The sequence below is a fragment of the Dipodomys ordii genome, unplaced genomic scaffold, assembly GCF_000151885.1.
Source record: "Dipodomys ordii isolate 6190 unplaced genomic scaffold, Dord_2.0 Scaffold142, whole genome shotgun sequence".
NCBI classification, from domain to species: domain Eukaryota; kingdom Metazoa; phylum Chordata; class Mammalia; order Rodentia; family Heteromyidae; genus Dipodomys; species Dipodomys ordii.
This window is the reverse complement of record NW_012267358.1, coordinates 955,131-979,152: the sequence shown is the minus strand read 5'-3', so window position 1 is coordinate 979,152 and position 24,022 is coordinate 955,131. Positions and strand designations below refer to the sequence as shown.

Below are 24,022 nucleotides of genomic sequence, written 5' to 3'. Positions count from 1 at the left end.
TCTCTAAGAATAATGTGCTTTTGGTAACTACTTTGAAATGTCTCTTTTATATTCTACAGATTGCAATAAACTTGCCTATCCCCTTTAGTTTCATCTAGGACTCCAGGCTCTGTTTGTCCTGTCTCAGTTTTTTCATTTTCCTCTTTTCTACCCTGATCAGTATGAATTTGGTTCTCAATTGCCAAACAGCCCTTCTCAGATGACGCCTTGAGCTTGGTCAAGCAGCTTTTGGCTGAGTGGGTCTGGAAGGTTAAGTTGTACATTTGTTGAATTACACAAATGAAATTTGACACTTGGAGAGAAAAATTCAATATCCTTTCTTTTGAGCGCCATGCGATACCTACTTAACATAACCACTTCCATGAAGAAATGTCTATACAGTGTTGCCATAATTAGTCCTGATACTTGAAAGGAGAACAGAATAGATTTGGGAGGGTGTGCAAGTCAGTTCGTGATTATTTTTTGTGCTGGTTCTGGGAGCTTGGATTCAGAACCTGAGAACAATCCCTTAGCTTTTTGCTCAAGGATGATGGTGCCCTATCATTTGAGCCACAGCTCTATTTCTAGTTTTTTGGCAGTTAATTGGAGGTAAGAGTCACATGGAATTTTGAGCCATGATCCTCAGATATCAGCGTCCTGAGTAGCAAGGAATACAGGTGTGAGTCACTGGCATCTGGCAGTGACTTTTTTTTTTTTAATTTTTTTATTGTGAAGATACTATACAGAGGGTTACAGTTACATGAGTGAGGTAATGAGTACACTTCCTCTTGAACATTGTTACCCCCTCCATTGTTTTCTCCCTACCATCCCCTCTCTCCCTTCCCCGGGTTCTTTTTTTTTTTTTTGATTGTGATTAAGTGATTACATAATTTCCAGAAATCACAGTATTGTGGAATAATGATGCTCATTTAAAGTCACAAGTTCATTCTAACTTTCCTGGAGCAAATTGTCTATCACAGTCTGTAATATATAACGGTGCTCACATGTTATATACCATATATGTGATCAGCAGCATGGGGCTATTTAGTAGTGGTTCAACCAGATGAGTGGGAGTTCTTTGTTTCTTAAGTCCTGTTAGTTTTGTCATATCACCTAACATTTTGGATTTAGCATCCACTTATCAGGGAGACCATGTACTGTTTGTCTCTTCGTTCTTGGCTTATCTTGCTCAACATGATTCCTTCTAGCTCCATCCATTTCCCTGCAAATGCTGGCAGTGACTTTTTAATGGGCAGTGGATCTCTTTAATTTCCTTTGTGTGGTTTTTCTTCCCCTTTTTTGTGCCAGTCATAGGGCTTGAACTCAGGTCTTGGGTACTGTCCCTGAACTTCTTTTATTCAAGGTAACTACCACTTAAGCCAGAGCTCCACTTCTGGCACTTTTTAGTTAGTTTATTGGGAATAATAGTCTCGTGGACTTTCCTACCTGGGCCGACTTCGGACCAAGATCCTCAGATCTCAGCCTTCTGAGTAGGTAGGATTATAGGTGTGAGCCATAAGTGTCCAGCTTGGGGAGTGCTCAAGTCTGAAGCATAGGCACCTACTCACTTAGAAAGCAGTTTCTTTAGTTTTAGTTCCACGGAAGTAGACCACAGGTTGCATTTGGGCATTGATTGTTGTTGGGGAATGAGGTTTAGTGGTGAAGCAGTTTCCAGCATGCATGGAGCCTTGGGTTCATTTCCAGTCTCTCTCTCTCTCTCTCTCTCTCTCTCTCTCTCTCTCTCTCTCTCTCTCTCACACACACACACACACACACACACACACACTTCTTTTAAGGCACCTAATATCAATTCATTGAATTTTTGAATTTATTTCTCCATCTGCACTCTTTTCAGCTTCTTGTAGTAATTGCAGTAGCCACATTATTATTATCATTAGCAAATTCTCAATGTTCTTATGTGTACTACATTGTTTTTTTGTGTATATGAACTTTTTAAATTCATACAACTCTTACATACAAGGTATTCTGTTTAACCTCATTTCATTGAAATCAAATGACATGCCTATGTAGCAAGTAAGTGGGGGAATTAAACCGAGGTTGTTGAGGTAGATACGGTATGGGGGTACACATTTGTAATTCCATATATTCACAATGTGGAGACAGGAGTGTCCTGGTTTGAGGCTATCCTTGGCAAAGTTAACTTGAATCATATCTGAAAAATAAACTAAAAGTAAAAGCATTTAAGGTGTGGCTCTAATGGTAGAACACTTGACTAGGAAGTTTAAGACTGAAATAAATCCCAAGTACTGGCAAAAATAAAGCAAAATAAGATAGAATAACCCAGATTATCATCTTTTCCTGTATTCCTTATGAACCATTTTCTATTTTCACAAACTTCAGACATTTCATTTTTCTCTGAAAAATTGTTTGTAGTATTAGCATACCTCAGAAAACCCATTACAAATAAACAAGTCAATAGGGACACAAAAACCAATAAATGCCCTCTTTACACCAAGTGTGATGAGGGCAAGCACACTGGCGATTGCTTTCTAATAACTCTTCCAATTACATTGAATTCTACTCTTCCCATTTATTTCACTGAGGCTAGCCCTGGGGTCAACATGGTGTAGTTTGGGACTTTCTGATTCTTGTCAGGTTGAACGTCAAGGAAGCAATGTGCCAAGAAGTACTTCCTGCACAATCCCCTTGGACATTTGTGGCCTACTTAAACTGAGGGTCAGGTATAACATTAGATTTGGTGGATAAAGGGCCTCCACAGTTCTGTTACTCATATCTTTTAGTCAACATTTTTTCTGGTACTTTGGATTGAACTGGGGCTTTGCGCATGTTAGGCAAGCTCTCTGCCACTGAGCTCAGTCATCCTAAATATGATTTGTACAAATATGAGGTCTTATGGAGCTCTTATGGATATCTTATATTGGTTTCATCAGGTGGACCAAGAATATTTTAGGATAAGGGACAGGTTTATCCTAGGATTTGGCTCAGAATATGTTTGACAGATATTTGGGAGTGAGAGATTAACTCTTAACTCTTTGGCTAGGCTTCTATAGGATAAAATGCAAAGTCAGGCAGATTTATTTTATGATTTCTCAGTGTTGGCTTATTGTTTATTTTATACTTCATTCTATTGACTGATGGCAAATGCAAAAGACAGGTAAGTGACTAAGTCACTTAGACTGGGTGTGAAATGAGTATAGCTGTGCCTCAATCCCAATATAGTATAGTTTGGGTAGAACGTGGGCCCAGCACTACAAGATATTTGCATTGTTCAAGGAATTTAGGAATTCTGATATTTGTGCAAAATGTAATTCTTAAATATTGGCAATTTAAAATATTGTGTAATACACAGGCTTGATTTTTTAATTTGTTTTTCCCCCAACCCAATCCTCCACCCCCCCCCCCCACCAAAATTGTAAAGTTCGTTTTCAACATAATGACTTGCAATGGGTCCAGCTGTAGACAGGCTTGATTTTTTAAAAATATTATGTTATAGAGACTTGAGAATGCTCACAGAAATGAGGTTTTAGTGAAAATTTGAAGATAAAAAGTCTATAAGTGTATTGTAAATTAATTGAAGAAATACTGCACAGTAATTTAAGAAAAAAGAACTGTTGATAAACTTTTTCTGTAAGGAGCCAGAAAGCAAATAATTTAAGCATTGATACCAAATGTTGTTTGTTTCAGCTACTGAGTTCTGCCATGCTAGTAGCCAGAGATAATATGCAACCAACAAGAGTGTCCATGTTTCAATAAAACTTTATTTACAATAACAGATGTGGGCTTATTTTGCCCTAAAAGTGCTAATTTGCCACCTCTGAACTGAATAAAGTAGCGTATATAAAAACATATATGTATTAGTCAGACTTCTCATTGCTGTGACAGAATACCTGATAGGGATGACTTAAGGGAGAGAGGGTTTAATTATGTATAGTTTCAGAGATTTTAGTCCCTCGTCCTTGGCTCCGTTAATTCTGGGCCTCTGGTAAGACTGAACAATATGGTGGCAAGAGCATATGGCAGAAGCCATTTATCTCATGGAAGGAGAGGAAAGATGAGCTTTGAGACCAGGTATAATCTAACAAAGGCACACTTCTTGTGATCTACTTCCTCAGATGAAGCACCATCTCCCCATATAACATCACTAACTAGAGACCAACCATCCAAACATGAGCCTGTAAGATTTATGTTTGCTTTTGTCTTTTATGTTTTGTTGTTTGTTTTCTATCTTTTTTTTTTTTTTGAGTCCGGTTGTGGGGCCTGAACTCTGAGCCTGGGCGCTATCCCTCAGCTCTTCAGCTCAAGGCTAGCGCTCTACCACTTGAGACACAGCACCTCCTCCAGCTTTTTTCTTTTTGCTTATGTGGTGCTGAGGAATCGAACCCAGGGCCTCATGCATGCAAGGCAAGCACTCTACCACTGAGCCACCTTCCCAGCCCTTGCTTTCTATCTTTAATGTTGGGGATTGCCTCCCATATGCTAGACAAGTGCTTTACCACAGAGCTACTCTAATCTATACCCTTGAAAGTTACTGTAATGAGCTTGTGAAAGTTAGTATCCAATCTATAATAATATATATAAATGTCAGAAACATAATTTTGAGTAAACAAAAGAAATTGTAGAAGGATTCATGCAATTCATTACCATTTGGATGAAAATTTTAAAAACCTTGAAACAATGTAGTTATGGATATGTGCTCTGTGTGTGTGTGTGTGTGTGAAAGAGAGAGAGAGAGAGAGAGAGAGAGAGAGAGAGAGAGAATACCTGCCTATGGGGAGGGAAGGATATGTAACAAGATTGGATCAATTTCATTACAATATCTAATGATTTTTAAAGTTACTTGAAAGAAATAGAAGATATGATTAGTATATTAATGTTTTAATATCATTTTCTCTTTGCATTTGAAGTATTCTACAGATTCACAAAACACTATCATGTAAGCCAATCAAAATATGTCTTCAGGATGAATCAGATGCCATCACTTTCCACCTCTGCTCTTTTTGCACACATATGTTCTTTGTTCTACATATATAGCATGATAGATAATGATGACGCTTTATGTCAGGAGGTGGGAATCTACTCCATACATATTTGGGGGCTTTTAATGCAATAGCAGTCTGTGATGGGTGATCCAAATTTTAATGGAGATGCAAGCTGGTTTTCATCAATTTATATTTCTTTATTTCTCTTTACAAAAGCATTGTGTAACTTCTTGACAATATACACACATTACAATTACTTTCTTATGACTTTGTTATCTAGCATAGTTCATAGTAAATTTTTATTCCCCCTCTAGTTTCACGTGCTCATTTATAGACATCCAGCTGGTTCTGATTAGATGTAATTATTTCATAATCTAATTGACTATTTGTACTCCTCATAGAAGTCTTTTCTGAAACTTGCCTCTGGCCATCCCAACACTATGCTGGAAAGCCTGGAAAGCTCTGCACCTTTCTAATAATGTGATGCTCCATAATCATGATTTTTCTTGTGCCAAATTAAGGCTAGCATGCTTTTCTGTTGACCTTGAACTCACTCAGTTGTGAGTCATGAAATGATCCATGTACTGAGTTCTACGAGAGTAGAGATTTTGTTTTTTCTACTATATATTCTTAGCAATTAGAAACGGTGCTTAGCAAATAATAGCTACTCAATATGTATTAAATAAATCAATTAACTGAATGATATTATTCCTTTTGGAGGACACAGTTTTATTCTGTTCTTTGGTGAGATGTAGGGTCTTTCCCCAGGCAGCTTTAGATACCATAGTGGTAGAGGGAAACTGTCAGCTTTTTTTTTTTTTTCAATTTCCTGAAGTCAAATTTCAGAATTTTGAGTTTGTAATCCAGTAATTTCATTCTTCATTTTTATCAGTTGAAATTGATTTTGAAGTCCCCAATATTTCTGTTTACTGTTTCATAAATGCAACACACAGTAACTTTTAATTCCTTTCTTTTACTTTTGTTGTTGTTGCTGCTGCTGCTGCTGTTGTTGTTGTTGGTGTGTGTTTGTGTGTGTGTGTGTGTGTGTGTGTGTGAGTGAGCACTAGGGACTGAACTCAGGATGTGGATACTGTCTCTTAGCTTTTTCACTCAAGGATAGTACAATACTAGTAGAGCCAAAGCCAGACTTCAAGATGAGTGTCATGGACTTTCCTGCCTTGTCCAGCTTCAGAGTATGGTCCGTAGATGTCAGTCTGCTGAGTAGTTAGGATTATAGGTGTGAGCCACCAACACCTGGCTATGATTCCTTTTATTAACAGAAAGCTATCTCTGTGACTGGGCAAACTTCTTTCATATTTCCTTTTTCTATCTGTGCTGTTTTCAGTATCCTAAAATACATGTCAGGCTGTGCCATCATTGCTCATTATGGATTTAGTTTCCCAAAGATTTGAAATGACAATTTTATCTCTTCTTGAACAAGTCCTGAACAAGTGTAGCATACAAATACAATGAAGTTCCAAATCCACCTCCAGGTTTGGAGGCTAAGAAGAATTCACATGACTTGGCATATAATCACACTCATGGCTATGCTTTATTATGGCCGAAAGACAGATGACAAATTAGCAGAGAGATAAAGCACTGCTATGAGGCAATATCCAGAGTAAACCAACCATAGCATTTCAGATCTCCTCTCCCAATAAAGTTACAGGGGACATTTACTTTTTCTACTATTGATTACAATAGCACATGGAAAGTGATGTCTACCAAGAGAGATCCAAAGAGAGTGATTGCACAAGATTTTTATTGGAGCTGTTCAGCACATATTAGGACCCCTAAAGGAAAGCAGTCATTCAACATAAACCACATTGTTTGTATAAACATTCTAGGACCAGTGAGATACTTTATTAATTGATGAAATTGAGGGGGCCCTCTCTAAATCCATCCTCCCAGACTCTAGTTAAGAGCCCACCTTGTAAACAGATCTTGTTAACTATAGTGGTCTCAGGTCTGCTATGCTAACTCCTTTTTGCTCAGCACATGAATATAATTTTCCTTGGCTTCCCCTACGTGGGTAAGCACCATCAAATATGGCTGGATTAGCATATTGTCTATCCTAACACTCTTTGACCAGCTGTGAAAGGTGGAAGATAGAAACTTGGAAACACACCAAAATTTTCACCAAGTAAATAAATATGAGGTAACATCATCATCTCATGATTTCATCCAGGCTGCTTTTTCATGTTGATAATATTTAGATCTGGAGACTTACTGGTTAGCTCTTAGTGGCTGAAAATATAAGTGATATTTTCCTTTGGACTAGCTTACTTTTCCCTTTCAGAAAGGCTCAGTATGACGCTGGCAGTGGTTCACCTCTTACCTTTTCTTGTAGTCATAGTCTCCATAGCCAAAGCCCCACTGTCTCACCTGTGTCTTTAGCGTTTGTCGTCATAAAAACACCAGTTTCCCAAAGATGATGAAATCTGACTTCCTGTTGTTGTCTTACTCACTTGTCTTTTCTTTTTTCTTTTTTTTTGGGGGGAGGCCAGTTGTGGGGCCTGAACTCTGGGCCTGGGCGCTGTCCTCAGCTCTTCAGCTCAAGGCTAGGACTCTACCACTTGAGCCACAGCACCACTTCCAGCTTTTTTTTTTGCTTATGTGGTGCTGAGGAATCGAACCCAGGGCCTCATGTATGCAAGGCAAGCACTCTACCACTGAGCCACCTTCCCAGCCCCACTGGTGTCTTTTCTTGTTTCCTTCTACAAGACCTTTTAAACTCCATTCCTTTACACTTAATTATGGCTGCAGTCATTGCTCTGAAGTACAGCTCTCTTTACCTAGTTTGGAGATCCCTTTCTCTTCTGCCTCACTATGGACATTATCATAAATCATTAACATATACAACATGTTTTTATAAGGTTTTCTCTCTAATCAGCGTACATGCCAGAAATAGGCTATGACTCCAGAAATGTTAACTTGTCTTCTGCTATCCATAGTATCCTTGGGGCTTCCAGAATTCTAATAAAAGTCCCAGAGTTCCTTAACAAAAGAAATCTTTCAAGTCTGAATCCAGTGCTAGAGCTTCAACTCAGGGCCTGAGCACTGTCCTTTTTCTTTTGGTTCAAGGCTTATGGTCTACCACTTGACCCACAGCTCCACTTCTGGTTTTAAAGTTTAATTGGAGATAAGAATCTCACTGGCTTTCTTGTCCAGTCTGGCTTCAAATCGCAATTTTCAGATCTTAGCCCCCTGAGTAGCTAGGTTTATAGGTGTAAGTCACCAGGGCCTGGCTAACATTTTTAAGTTACATATATAAGTTTGCCAGGAAAGATGTTCTATAGAAACCCTAAAAGATTTATAAAACACGTATATGTCTACAATGGGAGAAAATTTTTTTTTGGCAATGCTGAGATTTGAACTCGGGGTCTCATGCTTGCTAAGCTTGCACTCTACCACTTGGGGTACTCCACCTGTGGCACATCAATTCAAAAATTGAGAAACTTAAATTATATATGACAAAAAGATTTTTTAGAGGATTTTATAAATACCAAGAGTACTGCCAAATTCTCATTCAGAGTGCTGTGTGTGTGTGAATGGGGGTGAAGGACATGGGGAAACTTTGCCAAGGACCTGAGTGTGGGGGAGGAGGCACCATTTCAAATACTTTTCCTGGCCCATGTGCAATTACTTATCATCCATGACTCTTCTAACTTTTGTACTCACTTGTTATCTCTTTTTGTCTCAACATACCATCTTCTCGGTTATTAAATTATTGCCATCATCATCTTCTCTCTTTCTTTTGGCTTCTCCTTTCCTGGTTAGAGCATACTTCTACCTCCTTTGGAGGTTATCTATTGTCCATAAGTCTTAGGCTGTTTCTGTCTGTCTGCCGTCTTGCCTACCTGTCTGCTTGTCTGTCTTTCCCTCTCTCTCAATAATTAAATTCATTGTTCATGAAAATCAAACATTTCTTGCAACACTGCAAATTATGTTCAATGATATTTTATAACTTCATTCTTCTTTATGAAATTTCAAGTAATATATTTTAAAACATTTAGACTATATCTTAAATGTCCTGTGAGTTGCTTGGTTGAGGTTTTTTGCATTTGGAATCTTGGTCTATAATTTGGTTGTATATCGACAAGGTTTTGGTATCAAGGTAATACTGACATAAAGAATATGATTGGAATGCATTCCTTTCTTTTATATTTTATAGAATAGTATGAGGAGCTTGTATTATAAATTTTCTTCAATGGTCAGGTAAAAATTAGCAGCAAATCAGCCTGTTCATGACATTTTTGTTGTTTGGAAACTTTTAATTACTGCATCACTCTTATTGTTCATTATTGATGTGCTTAGATTTTTAGTTATGTCCTCTTATTTAGTATTGGTAGGTTGTATGCGACAGGAAAATTTTCTATTTCTTCTATATTTTTCAGTTTTTTGGAACATAAAGTTTCAAAACAATTCCTGATCCTCCTTTGTCTTGTGCCAGTACTGGGGTTTGAACTCAGGGTCTGGGGTTTTTCCCTTATCATGGCTACCATTCTGCATTTGAGCTACAGCTTTACTTCTGGATTTTTGGTTGTTGATTAGAAATAAGAATCTGTCATATCTGGCTGCCTGGATTGGCTTTGAACCTTAATGCTCAGATCTCAGTCTCCTGACTAATTAGGTTTATAGGTATGAACCACGAGTGCCCAGCTTTAATGATCTTCCTGATTTCGGTTTCATATGTTTAATAATCCTCTTTTTGTCTTGAATTCTGTTAACTTGGCTCTTTTCTTTCCTTTAACTTTCAGTCATAAACTTTCAATCATAATAATCTTTTTCAAACTACAAACACTTTGTTTCATTGATTCTTTTAGACTCTCATTAACTTTAGCTCTGATCAGCGGCTGCTTTGGATTTGCCTGGTGCTTATTGTCCTAAAATCTTGAGATGAATCATTAGATTATTGACTTGAGATTTTTTTCCTAATAGGTAATCCTTAGTATCATCTTCCCTCTTAGAACTGCCTTCATTTCACTGCATAGATTGGTATGCTGTGTTCCCATTTTCATTTGATTTGAAGAATTTTGTTATTTCCTCCTTGACTTCTTCAGTGACTTACAGGTCATTGCACAATTGTATCTTTCAATCTATAGTTCTGTAGTTTCTTATTCTGACCCTTCATTATATGATGAGATGGAAGAAATTTTTTTCTATTTTTGTGTATTTATATTTGGTAAAACCTACTTCATTGCTTAAAATATAGTCTGTTTTGAAGACATCTCCATGAACTGCTGAGAACAATGTGTATTTTACCTTTGCTGGGTAAACTGTTCTGTGGTAGTCTGTTAAAGTCCATTTGTTCTATAGTGGAGTTTAACTCTGAAGCTTCTTTTTTGATATTTTAAGAAAGATTTATTTATCTATTAGTGAGAGTTGGTCATTGAAAGTATCCATCTGGGTCCATCTTCTCTTTAGTATCCAATAGTTTTTTTTCCTGACCCTGAAGCTTCTTTTTTGATATTTTTAGAAAGGTTCATTTATATATTGATGAGAACGGGTCATTGAAAGTACCTATCTGGTCCATCTTCTCTTTAATATCCAGTAGTGTGTGTGTGTGTGTGTGTGTGTGTGTGTGAGTGAAGTGACGTGCACAAACATTAGGTGCATACAGATTCCATAATTATACCTTAAAAGTTTATTTCCTTTACTAATACATAGTTATCTTGTTTTTCCTCACATGTCCAATTTTGGTTTGAAGCCTATTATATAGCTAGCCCTACTAGCTTTAGGATTCGGTTTGCTTGCAATATGCCATTCATGTTCTATCAATACACATCAGCGAAGTGTGTTTCTTACTTGTAGCAAACATTTGCATCATATTTTTTTATTCCACTCAATAAATCTGTGTCGAAAATTAAGACCAGAGGTTGTAGGTATGGCTCAGTTGGTAGAAAGCTAGCCAATGAGTGAAAATGTCAGGTACTGAACTTGAGTCTGGGTCTTGGACCAAAAAAAGAAAATTAAGACCATTTTATTTCAGTTTTGTGTGTGTGTGTGTGTGTGTGTGTGTGTGTGTGTGTGTGTGTGTGCTGGTTCTGGGGCTTGAACTAAGGGCTTTGGCACTGTCCATTAGATTTTCATTCAAGGCTGGCAGTTTACAGCTTGAGCCACAGCACCAGTTCTGGCTTTTTGGTGGAGATGATTGCCTCTAGGATTTATCTGCCTGGGCTAGCTTTGAACTGTGTTCTGTAGATTTCAGCCTTGTGAGTAGCTAAGATTACACCAGTGTGCACCACTGATGCCTGGCTAATGAAGACTATTTAAATTAAGGTTAGATTAAAGTTATGTGTGAGTTCCTGTCACACTGTCATTTTTCTAATATTCTGTTCTTTCAAAATTCTCATTTGATGTCCTACTCTTCAAGTGACATTTCTTCTTTCCGATCTCTGGTATTGTGTTCTCCTCTTTTGTGTGTGGGATTTAAGTATCTTTTTAGTTTGTGCTTATCATTGAAGCACTTTATTTCTCCTCATTAAAGATAGCATTTGAAGCTATCTTCAAGGATACTAATAAGTATCTTTGTTGAATAAAGTAATCTAGGTTGCCAGTTATTATCTTTCAGAACTTGAAATACATTATTTCATGATTTAGCTTTTAGAGTTGCTGTGGAGAGATACACTTTTATTCTAATTGTTTGCCTTTATAAGTGACTTGTCAATTTTCTCTTGCACTTTCCCACTTTTTTTTTGTTTTGTACTGTTGTATTGTGTGGGAAAGTTCTTTTCTGGTCATGATTGCAATTCTAAATAGCTCTTGTGCTAATATGTGCATCTGTTTCTGAATATTTGCGAGATACTTTTGCTATTATTTTACTGAATAGGTTTCCTCTACAAACACTGTGTACTTTGGCATTTTTTTTTCTGTTGGAGTGCTTTAATATATCAATCTTGTCTTTATTCCCTGATATTCTCTCTTGTATTTGATCTAGTCTGCTCATCAGATTTTCCACGGAGTTTTTCATTTGACTTATTTAACTTTTCATTAAGGTTTGTATTTGTTCCTCTTTCAAAAATCTCTATTTAACTTCTCATTCATATTTTATATTATTTGCTTACTTTATTAATTTTCTTTCTGCATTTTTACTTTTCTGCATTTTTGGAATTTATTGGTCTTTTAAAAATATGTCTTTTGAATTCTTTCTTTGCTGTGTATGGGTTTTGTACTAGGTTTTGAACTCGGGGCCTTGTGTTTGCTAAGTAAGCACTCTACCACTTGACCATACCTCTACTCTTTTTTGCATCACATAAGTTTTTCAAGTAGGATCTCAATTTTCACCTATGGAAGGCCTCAAACTACTTCTCATAGCTCTAATTGCACATGTGAAATACCATGCCTTTTTGTTGAGATAGGAACTCACTTATTTTTTTGTTCAGCCTGATCCCAAATCTCAGTCCTCCTGATCTCCACCTCCAGAATAGCTGGAATTACAGATGTGAATGAGCATATCTAGCTCTTTTGAATTCTTTATCTGGCAATCTTCCTCATTAAGATCTTTCAAATCAATTGATAGATAATCCAGAAGGTTTGGAAGAGCCACTTTTTTTCATATTATGCTTCTCTACTGAGATTTGGACACTTGCTGGGTAATGTGAGACTCTCCTATTGTTATTATCTTTAAGAAGTTGTACATAGGGCTGAGAATGTGGCTTAGTGGTAGAGTGCTTGCCTAGCATGCATGAAGCCCTTCAGTACCGCATAAACAGAAAAAGCCGAAAGTAGTGCTGTGGTTCAAATGTTAGAGTGCTAGCCTTCAGCAAAAGAAGATCAGGGGCAGTGTATAGGCCCTGAGTTCAAGCCCCAGGACTGGCAAAAAAAAAGTTGCTGTATACAGGGGTTTCAATTCAACATATCAGTTTGTGAGTGTAATGAAACTTGATCAGTGTCACCCCTTTTATTATCTCTCCCATGTTTTAGAGAGACCCTTTAAGGAAAGTCTTATCTTGTGTCTGTGTCCTGGGATTTTGGATTGTCATGAAATGTTGAATACATTTCCAATTTGATTGTGTAGTAAAGATTTCCTGTGGCGCGCACATATGTGTGTGTGTGTGTGTGTGTGTGTGTGTGTGTGTGTGTGTGTTCCTGTCCTTGGGCTTGTTCCTGTTCTGAGCACTGTCCTGAGCTTTTATGATCAAGGCTAGCACTCTACCACTTTGAGCCATGGCTCCATTTCTGGCTTTTTGGTAGTAAATTGGCGATAAGAGTCTCATGGAGCCCAGTGCTGGTGGCTCATGCCTCTAATTTTAGCTACTCAGCAGGCTGAGACCTGAGTATTGTGATTCAAAGCCAACCTGGGCAGAAAAGTCTGTGAGACTCTTAACTTCAATAAACTACTTAGAAAAAGCCAGAAGTGGCATTGTGGCTCAAGTGATAGAGTGCTAGCCTTGAGTACAAAGAGGCTCAGAACCAGAGTCCACGCCCTAAGTTCAAGCCCCTGGACCAGCAAAACAAAACAAAACAGAAGATTGTCTTTTTTTCTTAGGCAGTACTGGGGTTTGAACTCAAGGCCTCTCGCTTGCTTTGCTTGCTCAGCTATCTCTCTACTACTTGAACCACACCTTTAGCATGGCTGGTTAATTACAGATGGAATCTGTGGGTGACTCAGGATGGCTTTGAATCATTATCCTCTAGATCTCAGCTTCCAGATTACAGGTGTGAGCCAGGCAGCTGGCTAAATAGCATTATACTTTGTATTCTCCTTCCCTAGTACATTTCTCCTTGCCTAGTAATTGTCTTCTGATTTTTCTACACTGGATGTGGAGTGTAGCTTCTCGGCCAGATACTAACAAGCAGGAAATGAATAAATTAACAGTATTCCTGGGGACTGTGAAGACATATTCAGTAATAACATGGTTTTGTTCTATGTCTGTCCTTAAGATCTTGGCCAAGGGCCCTTGCTTGATATTTTAAATAATATAAGATAATCACATTCAGAATGAGGACCCTATTTGGGTGGAATCCATAAAAATCTGGACTTGACTGATGTCGAGCTTTATGCTTTTTCTGCGAACAATATCTTTTTCTTCTTTCTCAGATTGATTATGGAAGATATTCATGGAAAATGTGCTTTTCTAGAGTGTTCTTGAGAGAAGTAGGCTTGAGTAGTGAGATGAAGGGACTAATTATTAGTAAAATGTTACTTATGCCAGGCACCAGTGGCTGATGCTACTCAGGAGGCTGAGATATGAGGATTGCAGTTCAAAGCCAACCTGGGCAGGAAGGCCCATGAGACTCTTACCTCCAATTAACCATTCAGATAACCAGAAGTGGAGCTATAGCCTTGAGAAAAATAGCTCTGGGACAGTGCCCAGGTCCTGAGTTCAAGCCCCATCACTGACAAAAAAACACACACACACACAAAATACAAAACCCAAAACCAACAAATGTTACTTATGCCCCTTATAGCTCAATTAAAAAGCTCATATTAGCCAGGCACCAATGGGTCGTGCCAGTAATCCTAAGTACTCAGGCGACTTAAGATCTGAGGATCTCAGTTTAAGGCCAGCCTAGGCAGGAGTTCCATGAGACTCCTTATTTCCAATTAATTACCATAAAGCTGGAAAGTGGAGCTGTGGCTCAAGTGGTAAAGTGCTAGCCTTGAGCAGAAAAAAGGTCAAGAGAAATTACCCAGACCCCGAGTTCAATGCCCAAGACCAATACACACGCACGCACGCACGCACGCAGTGTATTCTTGAATTTCTGGAATCAATTCAACTAGATCATGCTATATTTTCTTACCATGGTCTTGGGTTATTCTTTATTTTCAATTCTTGCATCATTGTTCATGGGTTATATTGATCTATAATTTTTGGAGACATGCCCTAATGTAATGTTTCCCACCTACTTTGCAAGTGTTTTTTGTTGTTGTTGTTTTTGTTTTTGGGTCCGGTCGTGGGGCCTGAACTCTGGACCTGGGCACTGTCCCTCAGCTCTTCAGCTCAAGGCTAGACTCTACCACTTGTGCCACAGCTCCACTTCCGGCTTTTTTTCTTTTTGCTTATGTGGTGCTGAGGAATCGAACCCAGGGCCTCATTCATGCAAGGCAAGCGCTCTACCACTGAGCCACCTTCCCAGCCCTTTGCAAGTGTTTTAATGGCCATATATTATGATGGAATACCCAAACATAATTTATTAAATAATTTCTCTCGGAACATTTCTGAGGTTTCCCTTTTGTGACAATGTATTTATATATAAATTAATTCTACGCTATTCTGTGTGTTGATTTGAGAAAGTAGAATTAATATCTTAAGATTGTAGATAGCATTAATAGACTTAATACAATTTGAATTCTAGAAAATCATCAGGTCTCAAGTTCATTTTTTTTTAAACTGCTAACCAGGATAGCCGTGCTTCTTTCTCCAGGTAGCATTCCTTTCTCCTACCTATATATCATAAACTGGTGTGATGTAGATGGTAGATACCAATGTGGCCTTTGTGGGGTTTACAAGTGACTTTCAGTTATAGTCTGAAATCCTAGGATTTTATAATTGAAGAAGTATGAGAAAGAGCCTAATACACAGATGGAAAGAGCTTACTGATTCAAGCTTCATGGCTTTGTTAGAGCCCAGATGTTCTGCTCCTGCATTCTGATACTTACTTCGCTTTCATTCTTTAATGAGATCAGTTTTATAAAATGTAGGCAATCAAAGCTAGTCATCCTGTTCATACAAGCCAAATTTTCATAGCACCTATCATATCATCTAACAGCCTCTGAATTAATGAGGGCATTCTGACATGATTCATATATTTTAGTTAGCAATATTCTATAGTTTTTGTTTTGTTTTGGACTCCCAAGTATATTGTGAATGCCATTGTACCTCACTGGGAATAGTAGTTAGAACTTTCACCAAAACGGAGTCTTCATTATCCTTTATACTCTTGATTACACTATCCATCATTTTATATGCTGATGGCTTAACAATCTTCCCAGTTTTCTCCAAACCAGCATCACCCTAGAATTACCTTTGAGGTGTTATTTATTTTCAGTGCAGACTCTCATGCCTCATTGTGAACTCAGTGAATGAATCTCTTGTTTTTGGATCCAAGGATATACATTTTATGAAGTTCCCCAAGTGACTCTGGTGTACTTTGGTAACGCATTATAGGCTAATTTCTGAGAAAGTATAAGTGCACACCCTGCATTAAATTATGCTGCTGGTGTAGCTTTCAAGTGTTCATCTCTTTGCCACTTTTTTTTTAGAACATGTCTTTTTTTTGCAATATATCTATGCTCCTGCATGTACTCAAAGCCTTATTTTCTGATAAACTTAGGAAATCACACCCCAATGCAAGAGCCTATGAAAATAGCTTTGTGTTTTTATTAGATTGTTTAATGGCTTTTTTCAATTTAAAATTTCCATTTGTAAGTGAATATATTCCTGGATTTTGAAATAGAAACTTTTTTTCCCAAATAATTTTCGAGGCTCCGTTTATGATTTTTTTCTGTGCTAGTCCTGGGGCTTGAACTCAGGGCCTGGTCGCTGTAACTGAGCTTTTTAGTTCAAAGCTAGCACTCTAGCTACCACTTGAACCACATCTTTGTTTCTGGTTTTTTGGAGGTTAACTGGAGGTAAGAGTTTTTCAGATTTGTCTTGAGAGACCAGATTGGCTCTGAACCACGATACTCAGATCTCAATCTCCTGAGTAGCTAGGATTACAAGCATGCACCACAGAGTCCTGGCTTATTTATTTTTATTGTATTTCTTGAGGGAATAGGTCTTACCCTGTAGGTCAGGCTGGCCTCAAACTTAAAACATCATGTTTCAGCCTTGTCCATGCTAGAATTATAGTCATGTACTATTTTGCCCAGCTTAACATTTCCGTTTTTTTCCTCAGTAATTTAGAATGTTATTTTTATTTATTGTATGAGTTCTTATATATAATGTTTTTCCCTAATCTTCCCATTGTTTCACTAGCCTGATTATTCTTATACAAGTATGAATTTGCTAATTAGTGTCTTCAGTATTTTCCCTATCAAGTAGCACACATTTTCCATAATTATTCTTTTAAAAATTATTTCAGTTGCTGGGCGCTGGTGGCTCACGCCTGTAATCCTAGCTACCCAGGAGGCTGAGATCTGAGGATCGCAGTTCAAAGCCAGCCCAGGCAGGAGAGACCTTGAGACTCCTATCTCCAATAAACCACCAGAAAACCGGAAGTGGCGCTGTAGCTCAAGTGGTAGAGCGCTCACCTTGAGCTGAAGAGCTGAGGGACAGCACCCAGGCCCAGAGTTCAAGCCCCACGACCGACCAAAAAAAAAATATTTCAGTCACAGTGCTGACTTATTGCTGTATGTAAACTTCAGAATTATTTTTCCCCACCCAATCATCACCCCCCACCCCCCGCACCAAAGTTGTAAAGTTTGTTTTCGACATAACGCCTTGTACATCTCATTGTTGCAATGGGCCCACCTGTATCCGTATTTAAACGATTTGTTTTTCCCCTTCCCCTCCACAAATTATACCGACACCAAATACAATGAAATCAGGGGTTATACCGTGGGGGAGGGACATACAAAGCAACAAAGAAATAATCTTATAAATATGTTAGAAACAATCGCATGAAAGAAAAAAAAACATTTGAATACATATCTTAGGGTTCATTTCCCTAACATCACCTTATCTGACCTTTTCTGCTTGACTCAGACATATACTAGATATTGCAAATAAGGGAAACCATGTTTCAATATACTAGATATTGGAAATAAGGGACCTATGTTTCTTTGGGCCTGGCTTACTTCACTTAATGTAATTTTTTCCAGAATTACTTTTGTCATGTTCAGGAAAACAAGTTTGTTGGCATTATGATTATAATTGCAGTAAGTCTGTAATTGGAATCAAGTTGGCAACTTTGCATCATTATCTTCTGACCAGGGGATTTTAACAAGGCTTGTTGATGCTTTTCACAATTTTTCACTTGTTTCTCTTGCATGTTTTCAGGTAAATAATGACTACCTTTTCTCTTTTTAAGAGTTTTAAACTTTTTCGTTTCTGTTTTTTATACATGACATTAGGTAACTCAGCACCCTTGCTGCTCATTAAATTACCCAGCGAGTTTCCTGCAGAGATTCTGGTATTATTGTTATGGGGAAGATGAGTACTTTCGGGTTTTTGTTTGTTTGTTTGGTTTGGTTTGGTGCACTGTCCCTGAGCTATTTTGCTCAAGGTTAGTGCTCTACCATTTTGAGCCACAGCTTCATTTCTGGTTTTATAGTGGTTTATTGGAGATAAGAGTTTCCTGGACTTTCCTGCCCTGACTGGCTTTGAACCGTGATCCTCATATCGTCATATCTCATAGCACCTTGCTTGGTACTGTCACATTTGAAAGCATCTCAGATGTTCCAACATTAGATATTTCAAAATCATTGTAGCCAGGCACAGGTGACTCACATCTATAATCCTAGCTTATCAGTATGCTGAGATTTGAGGGTCATGTTTTGGAGCTAGCCCCAGCAAGATATTCCAGGAAACTCTTATCTCCAATTGAACAGTAAAAAGCTAAAAGTGGAGGCGTGGCTCAAGTAAGTTAGGAAGCCCTGAGTTCAAGCTCCAGTATTGGTGGAAAACATCAGTGTTGTAGATACTATGACCCAGGGATAAGTTATAGCAATGACACCAAGCATCTTGTTTCATTCCTATTTTTAGAAAAGTGCTTTCAACTTTTCACCATTAAGGATAACATTAGCTTGTGGGCTTGTCATATATGGGATTTATCATGTTGAGGTAAAGCCATTTATGCCTTTTTGAGTTATTTTGTAAATCATGAACATATGTTGACTTCTGTCAGATTCTTTTTCTGCATGTGGTGAAATGAACATGTTTTTTGTTTTTTGTTTTATTAATCTTATATGTTCCATTTATTAATTTGTACATGTTGAGTCATCATTGTATCTTGAAGATGAGTCATTGTGCACAATTTTAAATGTATGGTTGAATTTAGTTTACTAGTATTTGCTTGAGGATTTTTACATCTAAGTTCATGGGGGATACTGATTGGATTTTTCTTGTTTTTGTTGTCTCCTTATCTGGTTTTGATACCAGGGGAATTCTGGCCTTGTAGAATATGTTTAGAAAAAAATCTTTCTCTTCTAGTTTTTGAAATAACTTAAGTAGAATTTGTCTGTGTTCTTTTAAGTGTTTTGTAGAATGCAGCAGTAAACCTACCCAGTCCAATGAAGCTTTTCTTTAATTGGAGGGTTTTTTTTTTATTATTGATTAATTTCCTTGTTATTGGCCTGTTTAGATTTTTTTTTTTTTTTTTTTTTTACTTTTTGCTGCTTCACTCATGGAATTATAACCTCACTCCTAGGCCAGAGGCCAAACTTCTATGCTTTTAAAAGCCAGGTCTAGTTAGTCACCCAAAAAACCAGGTAGGAGATAAATAGTGGGGAAGGGTAGAAAAAAGAGATTTACTTTTATTACTTTTTTATTATATTTTTACTGTTGTTATAAAAGTGATATACAGAGAGGTTACCATTTCATGAGTCAGGTAATGAGTACATTTTTTTTGTTTGTTTTTTGGTTGGTCCTGGGACTTGAATTCTGGACCTGAGCGCTGTCCCTCAGCTCTTCAGCTCAAGGCGAGCACTCTACCACTTGACCTACAGCGCCACTTCTGGTTTTCTGGTGGTTTATTGGAGATAAGAGTTTCATGGAGTTTCCTACCTGGTCGGGCTTTGAACCACGATCCTCAGATCTCAGCCTCCTGAGTAGCTAGGATTATAGGCGTGAGCCACCAGCGCTCGGCATATATTTCTTTTCTCTCTCCCAGTTTTCCCTTTTCATCCCCACCCACAGATTGTATAGTTCATTTTCAACATAGTGTCTAGTGAGTACCACTGCTGCATTTGTTCACCCTTTGTCCCTCAATTTCTATGTCTCCCATTGCCCTTTATAAGACAGATAGTTTCCAGAGAAAGGAGATTTATTACCCTGGCATGGTGTGCATAAAGGGAAAGTAAGCATCTCTGCCCACCCTCTGGGTTGAGAATGAACTTTCCAATTAAATAGGGGAAGAATTGGGACAGTGGTCTGATTGATTATCTCAAGATTGTTCAAGTGGGTCCTGTCAGGATGAAAAAGCCATTGCTGCCTGAGGGTCAGTTTCAACTCTTTTCAATGATAGATGCCTTTCTCGTACCCAGGGTAACTGTGGGGGAGAATAGCTCAGAGCAAAAGAGACTCACGCAAAATGGAGGCAAGAGATGCCACAAAATTCTCTTGCTTTTAGTTACTCTTTGATATTTGCAAGCCCAGTGGATGAACCAATGTTTTTTTTTAAGCAAAAGTAGTTTCTAACTGCCACTTAGAGAGGGTTGCATGTCTTAATATTCAGCTGGAAAAGGAAGAGTGTTAGAAGTGCATTCCAGTTCCTCCTTTCCTTGAAGAAAAGCTGAGAGACAGATTATTTCCAAGTATTTTTTCCTACACTAAGAAGAGAGTCTGAGGCAGATGCCTATGCTGATTAGACTGATCACTTTGAATATGGGGAGCAATCTACTGGGTGTTTGAGTTTAAAATACCCTTTTTCACTAGAGTTGGAACTCAGTCATGCACATGCTAGGCAAGTATTCTGCCACTGTGGTATATTCACAATTCTTGGTTTTGGGATACAGGGTTTTGCTATAAAGTAGAGGTTGTCCTTGAATTTATGATTCCTCTGCCTCTGTTGCCTTGCTCCTACTTTTAGGATCATGCATATGCATTCCTCTACTTGGTTGGTATTCTTTGAACACTTTTAGTATTTTATTCCACTTTCTTCTTGCTTGCATAATTTCTGTAGAGAGGTACAGTGTAATTCTCACCCTTTTCTCTATAACAAGTGTTGGATTTTCTTCTAGCTTCTTTCAGTATTTTTCCTTCATTTTTAAAAAAGCTTGAATATATTAAGCTGTGGTTTGGATTTCTTGGTATATATCCTGCTTGGTTTTCTCTGAGGTTCTTGCATGCGTGTTTTGACATTTGTAATCAGTTTTGGGAAATCCTTAGTTCTTATTACTTCAAATATTTGTTTCATTTTCATCTTTAAACTCCTCTGGTATTCTCACCACATGTATTTAACAACTTTCATGATTATCTAATTTGTTCTGTTGTTATAATCTTTTCTTTGTGTTTCACTTTTGGAAGTGCCCATTGTTATTTCTTCAGGCATGTTGATGAGCCTTTAGGGCACTCTTCCTTTCTTTTAGAATGTTGGTGATTCATGAATGTTCTTTTGCTTCTTTCTTGGGGTTTTTATCTCCTATATTACTTATTTCCCCTTTCATGCTATATACTTTCATCTAATACAGACCTTATCATATTAACTCATTGGGCTGATAATCTCAACATCTCTTCCATATCTGAGGTTTGCTATGCTTGTTCATGCCATTTTCTGCCTTTTAGTATGTCTGTTAAGTTTTTGATTGCCAGCCAGATATGATGTTATGGGTAAAGGGCATGTAATTGAGGTACTTGTGGCTTTAGTATGAGGTTTTCAGTTTATCTGTGCAGGATTTAGCCTGATAAACATACTGTTTACTGTTTGTGGTAGCTATAGGAAATATTACACTTTCCTCTGCTTTTCATCTTGTTTCTTTGATTTTATTTTGATTTTTCCATGGAGACTTTGTGAATACCATTTTGTTCTGTTTTTTCATCACAATGACCTTAGTACTGTACAGGATCCCTACAGATGTGGTGGTAAGGTATCAGGAGAATACGAGTGTTCTGTAAGTCTTCTGATAATGCCATTGTCTTTCAAGGAGCCTGGCCTGTGACCTTACCAGATGTTTTCCAGATACTGAGAGACATGCTGGGGCTGTAGTTGAATGTTTCCCTCTTATCCATATGAGTGAAGTACTGCTAAAACAATGATAGGTTAGGGTCTGGCAAAATTGGTTCTCTTACCAAGCACAGATGGTTCATGCTTATAATCCTAACTACTAAGGATGCTGAGATCTGAGTTATGTTTTGAAGCCAGCTCAGGCAAGAAGGTCCATGAGACTCATATCTAATTAACCACCAAAAAGCCAGAAGTAGAGCTGTGGGTTAAGTGGTAAAGCACTAGCCTTGAGTTAAAAAAAAAAAGCGGGACAGAGAAGGTGGCTCAGTGGTAGAGTGTTTGCCCCGCATGCATGAGGCCCTAGGTTCGATTCCTTAGCACCACATAAGCAAGAAAAGCCAAAAATGGTGCTGTGGCTCAAGTGGTAGAACACTAGCCTTGAGCTGAAGAGCTCAAGGACAGTGCCCAGACCCAGAGTTCAAGCCCCCAGGCCGACAAAAAAAAAAAAAAAGCAGGGACAGCACCTAGGCCTTGAATTCCTGCTTCAGGTTCGACATGAAAATAGTTTCTCTTGAGAAGACTGTTAAGGACAGAAGATTATGGGCCTATTTAAAAGTGGCTTGTTTTACCAAGTGCAGGTGGCTCATACCTGTAATCCTAGCTATTTAGGAGACTGAGATCTGAAGATCACATTTTGGGAATAAAAAAGTCTGTGAGACTCTTATCTTCAATGAACCACCCAAAAGTGGGAAGTAGAAATGTGGATCAAGTGGCAGAGATCCAGTCTTGAACAAAAAAGCTGAGAGAATGACATTCACTCAGTTCAAGCACAAGCACCAGTGTGTGTGTGTGTGTGTGTGTGTGTGTGTGCGTGCACACACACACACACACACACACACACACACACACAGCTTCTCCTCTCCTAACCTTATCAGAAGTATGGAAACAGGAGAGTATGTTCCTCAGATCTTCACTATGAGAATATAATAGAATTCTTCAAGGTCAAATTCAAGAGCATACAAGGCTTTTCATAGTATTGTGCCTCGGAGGAATTTTAAACTCTCAAACTCATATATGTTGAGCCTGAGGTTTTCCTGTTCTGAAGCGTTTTCTGTACTGAAGTTTCTGATTCTTCAGTCTGTGTTTGTTCCCTGGTAATAGCTACAGTTTTTCTGAGGCCTCCACTTCTCTGGGGACTCTATGAAGAGTTGATTTGCAGTATGTTTGTGCTTTTATTGTCCTGTAGCTGGAAGAGATGAATTCTAAGCTTTTCACATGCTGGGCCAGAAAACAATGGGAGTTTTGAGACATGAAAGACTTGTAAAATTTTTATTTCTTGAAAACTTACTTGAGTAACTATACTTTTTAATACGCTTATATTTTTTTTGTGGGTCAGTCATGGGGCCTGAACTCTAGGCCTGGGAGCTGTCTCTCACCTCTTCAGCTCAAGGCTAGTGCTCTACCTCTTGAGCCACAGCGCCACTTCTGGCCTTTTCTGCTTATGTGGTGCTGAGGAATCGAACCCAGGGCCTCATGCATGCAAGACAAGCATTCTACCACTGAGCCACCTTCCCAGCCCTAATATTCTTAATTTTTTAAGGTGGTAAAAAGTAGGATCTTTTGGAAAGTGGAAGGAGGGCAGATGAATGAATAGAAGAAGGGTGGATAAATGAAGTTATGATATTCAATGTACATATGTGAAAATAGAACCAGGTAACTTGAGGGGATGGGGGCATTGGGAATGATAGGGGAGAATGAAAAAGGGGTGACTGATCAAGATGCACTAATTGGTTGATTTGAAACCTCTGAATAACTACGTAAAGACAAAAAAGAGAGAGAAGAGTATGGGTGACTCATTGTCCATTGGGATAATTCATCTGTTGAATGCCTTGCAATAATATTATATCAGTAAGACAGGAATATGATATTTAAAAGGAACATGAATGATTAAATAAGAATTAAAGGTACTCCTAGATAACTTTTTTTTTTTTTTTGAAAATCAACTTTTTTTCTTGTTAACTTTTCATCATTAGATCCCAAATGTCCTGGAGATGTTGATTTTCACAGTAGTGATTGGGACACCAAGACAATCACCAGCTCCTTGAAATTCTACCTCAGGTAAGTCTTATTTGGTTTCTATAGCTGGTGAAAATTCGATCGAGATTAGAATTGTGTTCCATTTTTGGAAAGTTGGAAAATTGTTACGTTTTCAGAGATCGAAGAGGTTTCTGTCAAAGAAGACACATGGGAAGACTTTTTTCCTGTGTGTGTGTGTGTGTGTGTGTGTGTGTGTGTGTGTGTGTGTGTGTGTG

The 24,022-nt window shown here is 38.1% G+C and overlaps 1 protein-coding gene across 1 annotated transcript in view; it reads left to right on the top strand.

Moving 5' to 3' along the window:
* Ophn1 (oligophrenin 1) overlaps positions 1 to 24,022 on the top strand; it is a 303,705-nt gene that overhangs the window by 185,400 nt on the left and 94,283 nt on the right. Inside the window, exon 15 of the mRNA XM_013031646.1 lies at positions 23,744 to 23,828. Within this exon, the coding sequence (XP_012887100.1) occupies positions 23,744 to 23,828 (85 nt within the window). The remainder of the gene's footprint in view (positions 1 to 23,743; positions 23,829 to 24,022) is intronic.